Source organism: Dermacentor variabilis, chromosome 2 (assembly GCF_050947875.1).
Source record: "Dermacentor variabilis isolate Ectoservices chromosome 2, ASM5094787v1, whole genome shotgun sequence".
Lineage (NCBI taxonomy): Eukaryota > Metazoa > Arthropoda > Arachnida > Ixodida > Ixodidae > Dermacentor > Dermacentor variabilis.
This window is the reverse complement of record NC_134569.1, coordinates 47,895,953-47,904,018: the sequence shown is the minus strand read 5'-3', so window position 1 is coordinate 47,904,018 and position 8,066 is coordinate 47,895,953. Positions and strand designations below refer to the sequence as shown.

Genomic DNA, 8,066 nt, shown 5'->3' with positions numbered 1-8,066 from the left:
GTCTGTCTGTCTGTCTGTCTGTCTGTCTGTCCGTCCGTCCGTCTGTCCGTCCGCCCGGGCCACTGGACATGTGCCTTTTCTTGAAAGACAAAAAAAAAAATCCTTTAAAATTTATCCCGCGATGGGCGGAATGGAGCCCGCATCATACATATTCAGGCAATCTTGCCTGAATATGTAATCACGAAAGCGCCACGCGCGTACTTGGTGGCGGCGCCGCTAGGTGGCGTAACGTGTCCAGAGGGAAGCGGAGAGAGAGATGCGTAGCTGCATACAAGCCTCATGCACGGCGCCTTTCGGCGTTCGCAATCCGATGTGTCGCTAAGTTGCTTCAGTATCGCGTTAACGTCGACATTAATCCTGAAATGGGTCTGCCGGATTTTCTTCCCCCTCTGTGATGAGTCAGAAGTTTTCCTCCCAATTTTACCTTGTTAGCGTGGTGGTTGTGCCGCTAGTAAAAGCTCTGAAATAACGAGTTTGTGCATGCACGTAATATTTTTGATGCACTTTTTTGAGGCACAGACTGCATTTGCTGTCTGTGGCAGCAGCATGGATTCCAAAGCAAGATTACGCGTTTTCGTGCTATGCTCTTCCTATGAGGCACGGAAAGGGCAGGTCACATACTAAAACTTAAGACAGCACTGGTTTCCTCCCTTAGGTTACTGAAAAAGAAAATGTGTGACATTGATTCCTTGATTTTAGTCTCAGGACGAATAATGCATTCACTGCAAGTTAGCGCAATGGGCTAAATTTATTCACGCCCTTGCGCTGCTGTGAATTTCGTCTTCTCTCGCCGCTTGATTTTCGCAGAGCACTTAACATGCGCGGAAAGATGCACTGAAGAGCCAAGTTAGCGCACATGGGTATAGGAATATGTTGAAAACACAACGTCGCAACGAAACCACAAAACTCAGGGTTTTTTTTTTCACTTAAATCGTTTCTTTTCTTTTTTTTTTCCTTTTTTACGTGGTGAATTCGTTGTAACCCGCTGAAAACATACTTACTGTCATGTAACTTTTATTCTTATTCTTCTTTCAGCATGCGATGGCGGGAACTTTATAGTGAACTCCTACATCGCTAAACTAAACTACTCTCTTCATTCCAAGTAAGGTACTTTAATTCCAACCTTTTTTTTATTATTGCTGTACGTTTTCTGTTGTCCGTGACAAGGAAAACACGCAATACGATAGAATAGACATCAAAAGCGTACTAACAGACTACAACGATGTTTATTTCAGGACGCCATGACAACAATGCAATAACAATAGCCACTTGCCGGAATTCACGATGAGAAGTGATTCTTGTAGGAATTCACGTTGAAGCGGCTCAGGTGATGTGAACGAAAGGCACGTAACGAGAAAAGCCACAATAATACAGAGCGCGCGTAGACAGGTAAAAATAGGCGCGCGCGTCGTCGTGTTTCTTTTCTTCTCCTTTTTTTTTTTGTAAACGCAGTATTCGATAAATGTAAGCTGCTGTGCGGATTATATTTTGGCATTTATGCAGATTACAGACGTGCAAATTGGCAACAAAAGCAAAGCAGTGCAAGTCGTGTATGACATGTCTATTCTTAGAACATAGCTATTTCTCTACACTTTCATAACCGCAGCCCTGCGTTTAAATGGATATAACTCTTGCGGATGTGTACACAAAACACGTGAGATACAAATTTGTCCCACGCGAGTAACTTATTAAATAACAAAATATTGCCATAGGAAAGAAACAAAGAACACACACGTGCACGGAGTCGCATCACACATGGGCAGCTGCAGAAAAATAAACAAATAATAGTAAAAAATTAAAAAGATTCCTTTCACATTCCTTCTTTATTTCATTTTTTTCTCTCCCAAGCATTCTGCATATTTATTCCGTAAACTGCAGCAAAGAAGAAAAAAAAAGAGTGTGAGTGCATTCGTTGGGAAGAATGATTTTCTTGAAAGAACAGCAACTCAGTAACTCACTGATAGCACTTGATAAACTTTGCATGTAATATGTAAAAAGAGATGCAGCTGTAGCATTCTCAATTACAGAAAAGAAGAAAAAACAGCCATCTTGAAGCAGGAAAACAATACCTACACAAACAATTCAGTGAACAAGTGGAGGAAAATACTCATTGGTAAAATGAACAACATGAGGGATGATATGTATATGAAAATGCGAGCAACACACACGTTTTATTCTTCCCGATTTTTTTTCGGTCTTCATTATGTAAGATGCAACAAAGCTACCAAAGATCGCAGTAGCGAGACAAACCACAAAGTGAGGATATAAAAAACAAAACAGGAATCTTTGGCAAGCTGAGTGTTGGGAAACGCACATGTACTGCAAAACTTATTATTCGTAGGCAAAATATGCGCTTATGTTACCCTTCGCGTGCTCACACTCAGATATGATCAGATTTTTAAAGCTCTTCCGTCACCTCCAACATTTGGGTGAAACACTTAGCCCCTGGATTATTACATCAAGTTTACTTAATTCGGTGTTAAGAGGCGACTGTGTAAAACTTTATTACAAGCCCTTGTTACGCAACATTTCTGTTTCTTCGCAGAAAAAAAATGAAGCAAAGGTAATGAACGAATACAAAAGCCACTTCACGATCAAATATGAAGGAAAGAGGTCCAGAACGTGGATGTCTGTCACTAGTGACAAAAATCTCCACACAGTCTGGCTCCATCTCAATTGATATGACTTCGGGATTGCGTCGTAACAAAATTGGCGATGAAAGTTGCGTGCAGCACATTTGGGTGCAACAAACCACACATCGATCGGCGTTGGGGTGTCACGAGAGAGGGTGAACTCGCGTTTTCGAAGCACACAAACGACACGCGAACGCCAAAATACAGTGGTCGCAAGATAAGTCCAGATGTCCAGCAGTGATTCCGCGATTCGTTGTTTCGTTGCGGGGCAGCAGCGTTCCAGGCTTGAACCGTACCTTTGCGATGAGATGTACACGGCTTCTTGGGGAGACCGCCTTGCCTTGCAGCATCGAATGCATGGCGGCCAAGATGTGGCACTGTAGTTGTGTGCAAGTATTGTGTGTGTGGCGATGATTGTCCCGGTAACCGTATATGTAATTTTCTTTTTAAAATTTTTCTGTTTCGTCTTTCTTGCTCCGCGTTCAGTTCTTCATTTCGCACTGCTTGATGCCCCTCATTTGGATGACGTTTTCAACTGGGGAGGAGACGGAAAAGATGAACAGAAAAGACGGCAATGAGTTAATGAATGCAGTGATGGATCAACGAGCCGTGCTAGTGAGCCCGATGCATACACTTGAGACCTATATATATCCGAAAACTAGGCACTCGATAAACTCGATAAACTCGTTGTGAGTTGAGTGGCAGTTAAGTGGTTGAGCACCAAGTCTTGATCGGCAGCGGACATTCGCCACCTGTCGAGGCTTTGCCCAAGAGAGAGAACTCAGCCACGAACCATACACATACAAACAGTCACATGCGTTGGCTCATGTAGAATAGATACCATAAGCGACTACTCGAATGAGTGTACGTGAGGAGGGCCTTCACGTTTTCATTTAAGCAAACTACCTCGCGCACGGCAAGACGTTCAAAAAAAAAAAAAAAAGAGAGTTACAGGGGACAGGTGTTTTACGCCTCGGTGGGTACAGCTGTGCTACGCAAGGCTCCGTGCTCCGCGCTTTATTTTTTCTATAGGCTATGTTTTGTTTTGTGCGCGCATAATAGCAAGTTGTCCGTGTAACCAGAAAAGAAAGAAAGAAAGAAAGAAAGAAAGAAAGAAAGAAAGAAAGAAAGAAAGAAAGAAAGGAAGAAAGAAAGAAAGAAAGAAAGAAAGAAAGAAAGAGAAAATGTGTCCACCTGCTTTCAGGGTCGGCTGCGTCTGCATCGTGGGACTGCATTGTTAAGACGCACACACATGGCGAATACCTTTTCGGAGCCTCCCGATCTCGTAAGATCGCTAAATCGTTAGCTCTGCTTTGTTTTTGTTTTCTGAAGAGCTGAATTAGGAATCACATTTCGTAGTGAGATGCTTTGCGGTCAATGTTTGTTGTGTGTCTTGACAAAGAAAAACGACAATACAACAAATAAAAGAAAAATCTTTTTTTTTTCTTATTCAGGCCATTTTGTTTGAAAAGGAAGCAATTAATGTTGCAAGAGGTTGATTTCTTCGCTGCACCCCCGTTCCCCTCCCTCGTCTTAAAAAAATTGCAAATCAGACAAATTGGTAACGATCCATCTTCAACAGCACCATTTAAACAGAGACAAGCAAAAGAACACAAGACACGTGCTGTCATGTATCCTTAAACATCCTAGTAATTTGTGTTCTTGGTTGGCTTCTGCCCTAACAAATAAGGCGCCATCAAGCAGGAAACTGGAAGTTACTCAAAAATGTGGGAATCACTTTCTCTTTATTTGATCGAAGTGAGGTATGAAGTGGCGACGAAAACTGATTTGGAGTGCAGAACGTAGATAATGTTTATTTTTCTTCCGTTATCCTAATCCGAGCTTTTTACATTGTCGAAACAGTTTCTGAAATGCAACGCAAAATGAATTTGAGAATGAAAAAAAAAAAGAATTGGAAACGTCATGTTATCTAATGCAACTGTACTCAAATTGTCTCAAATGAGACAGAACGACAATTTTCGAGGCATTTCACAAAATAAGAAGAACGACAAAAAAGAAAAACAATGCAATATCTTTTCTAAAGAGAACTTGATGAAGGTTTTAGAACCGCTGCAGGATATCAATAGAATATCAACAAGTGTATGCACAAAGGCAAAACGGGTCCATATTTGCAAGCGAGTGAGCCACGTGCAAATAAGGCAGCCTATCGGACTGCCAGTAGTCTCTGTAATAAAGAATCGGTTACTTCGAGCAGTCCAGTCGCTTGAAACTGTGTGCTTTGCCCAGAAATGCGTTTCTTCTTTTCTTTTTTCGCTTTTTCACAGGCTTTTCACATGGCAAGTTCTGTGCACCAATAATACAATCTGAAAATGTTATGCGAAGCAGGCGAACATGCTCGCCAAGTGCGTTGACGTGCTTAGCATGCGTGCGAGGTGGGTCATCGTGCGACAAACGAAACACATGCGAGTTCACATGCAAATGAGTTATTCTCCGCACATGCAAAACATGCTATCGTCCGCAAACGCTTCGGTGTCGTTCCAAGTGCTGAGATAGATATAAATGAACCCTCTTAATTTTTCTGCCTTCTGATATTCTCGTGGAAAACTTTCTTATCCGAATGGAAACTATAAACTTCTTCTACACAGTTCGCATTCTCGGATTACCGAAGTGCCTTACAATTGTGACGTCTGGTTTTTACTGCAGAAATCTCTTCGCTACTGTAAAGTTGTGTAGAAGTGCTAATTCATTTTCCCGTCACTCCGCCTTTTTCAATAGTTCATTGTTCACATTCGTTATACGGTGGAATGGCAACAGATAAATAGTGTCGTTATAGGGATTTGTGCGTTGCCCAGAATACCGTGAAAAATGTGTAACCTTAAAGATACTGCCGACAAGATGATGATGGATCTATCAAGTGTTTCTCTTGGGCGCAATATCCTCGATAAGGCATATCGATGGCTTAAGAGCCGGTACTCACTGTAGGCAGTCGGATCTATGAAGCCATCACCGAAGCTGTGAGGTGAGGTACGCAGCGCTATGTATATATGGTAAGCGATAGCGTGTACTGTGAAGCTGGGGTAAAAGAAAGAAGGGTAATCCGGTGCCACTACGGAGGGGAATGAATGAATGAATGAATGAATGATATTTAAGAAGGGCCTATGCGGGGTTGCGAAAAGATGGTCCGACAGAAGGGAAGCATGCGGACGTGCCTTTGCATTTAGTATCTGTGTTTGGAATTAGTTTTGTGCGTGTGAGTTGTATGTATGTATGTATGTATGTATGTATGTATGTATGTATGTATGTATGTATGTATGTATGTATGTATGTATGTATGTATGTATGTATGTATGTATGTATGTATGTATGTATGTATGTATGTATGTATGCATGCATGCATGCATGCATGCATGCATGCATGCATGCATGTATGTATGTACGTATGTATGTATGTATGTACGTATGTACGTATGTATGTATGTATGTATGTATGTATGTATGTATGTATGTATGTATGTATGTATGTATGTATGTATGTATGTATGTATGTATGTATGTATGTATGTATGTATGTATGTATGTATGTATGCATGCATGCATGCATGCATGCATGCATGTATGTATGCATGCATGTATGTATGTATGCATGCATGTATGCATGCATGTATGTATGTAGTATGTATGTATGCATGTATGTATGTATGTATGTAGACAACGAAATCAGGGCTGGGCTGTGTGCATTATGCCAAAGACCTAAAAGAAACTAGTCTGATAGCGGCCTCTTATCGACGTTTGCAATGGAAGAGACCAGTGTGTGTGTGGGGTGTGTGAACGCTTGCTGGAATATCAACAAAAGCAGAAGCAGCAACGCGGCGAACTGGGCTAGTTGTCACATTGTAAAAACGGATAAAAAACCAGCGGAAACACACGAGAGACCAAATGAAGAAGACGACAGGACTAACTTGTCTCTCGCGTGTTTCTTTTTATTCTTTCTATAAAAGAAAAGCGCGCTGCCGGAAACATACAATAACAGGACGCAAAGGCCTCATGAGATAATATCAAATCATAGATGCCTGGTCCCAGCACTTCCGTAATCAGACTTTCGCACCCAAGTGCTACAGGCACGCAGCAGAGCAGATTTGCCGAGACGCGTGAAGGCGCGTCAACGCACGTTCGTGTGGCTACCGCACGAGGCTTCGAAGGAGATACTAAAGGACAACGTGACCTGAAGCTCAACAGATTGATCACTGTGTAGAGAGAGAGAGAGAGACAGAAGAGGAAAGACAGGGAGGTTAATCAGACGCGCGTCCGCTTTGCTACCCTGGACTGGGGAAGAGATAGATAGATAGATAGATAGATAGATAGATAGATAGATAGATAGATAGATAGATAGATAGATAGATAGATAGATAGATAGATAGATAGATAGATAGATAGATAGATAGATAGATAGATAGATAGATAGATAGATAGATAGATAGATAGAAGAGAGAGAGAAGAGAGAGATACTTTCTCGCACTTTTCAAGGTTCGCACCGAGACTACACACGGTCTCCAAGACCTGTCGACTTGAGGCAGTGCCACAGCACTTTGATGGCTTTCTGTGCCACCGACGCGTACGGCCATGGTCTAAGAATTTCCATTTCCGAAAAAGGTCTCGAGTCCAGCCAGTTAAACGCTGTCCTGAGAGCTTCACGCTCGACGTCGTACTGGGGACACAGACATAGGATGTGTTCAATTGTGTCTATGGTTCCACAAGAGTCGCACGTGGGCGTATCCCCCATTCGAAGGCAGAACAAGTAGGCCTTCGAAAATGCCACCCCGAGCCAGAGGCGGCACAATACTGTCGCCTCAGAACGGGAACCTTTTGATGGCACCTGTGGCATTTGGGATGGATCAAGTCTATGAAGATTACACTTTGGGAGGTTGTGATAATACCAGTATTGGTGTGTCATAGCTTTGGCCACGACATGAAGGTTTCTTGAAGCGCCGGCTATGGATAAGGGAATTGGAACTGGTCGGGCTTTCAGATGGGCAGACCGGGCGGCTTCGTCGGCGAAGTCATTACCAGCAATGCCGGCATGTCCAGGTCGCCACTGGAATATAATTTCATGCCCTTTAGCGATAGCTTGATGGTGGTCTTCTCGTAATTATTTCATATGTCAGCTACTGATGAGTCCTGTGATATAGGGCAAACTGCAAACTCTGAAGTGGTGCCTTAGAGTCGCAAAAGATAAACCGTTTCTGAGGTGTCTCTTGCAAGAGGTATTTGACGGCAGCACGCAAGGCTTCAAGCTCTGCCGCCGTTGACGTTGTCATGTGTGTCAGTTTGAATTTCATTGGATCACTGTGCAAAATGGAAGCATAACGCCCACTTTCGGTCGTTGCACCCAAATCATGGGGTAGACGAATTCACTCGGGGGTGAGAGAATTCACGGCACTTTCGCGATGCCAGTTCTTGTTTTCTTTTCTGCAG

At 42.7% G+C, this 8,066-nt stretch overlaps 1 protein-coding gene across 8 annotated transcripts in view; it reads right to left on the bottom strand.

Annotated features, from left to right (window-relative positions):
* Positions 1 to 1,207: 1,207 nt before the first annotated feature.
* The window catches only part of LOC142571792 (aquaporin-7-like), a 118,616-nt gene continuing 111,757 nt past the window's right edge, over positions 1,208 to 8,066 (bottom strand). For 4 of the 8 annotated variants that reach the window (XM_075680405.1, XM_075680407.1, XM_075680409.1 and 1 more), the window contains one exon: positions 1,208 to 3,168. Coding sequence is in view for 2 of the 8 variants with exons in the window: in XM_075680403.1 (XP_075536518.1) it covers positions 3,116 to 3,168 (53 nt within the window). In the remaining 6 variants the exon portion in view is untranslated. Of the gene's footprint in view, positions 3,169 to 4,359; positions 4,500 to 8,066 lie in introns of those variants that run through there. The other 4 variants (XM_075680404.1, XM_075680406.1, XM_075680408.1 and 1 more) reach the window with 1 other exon arrangement.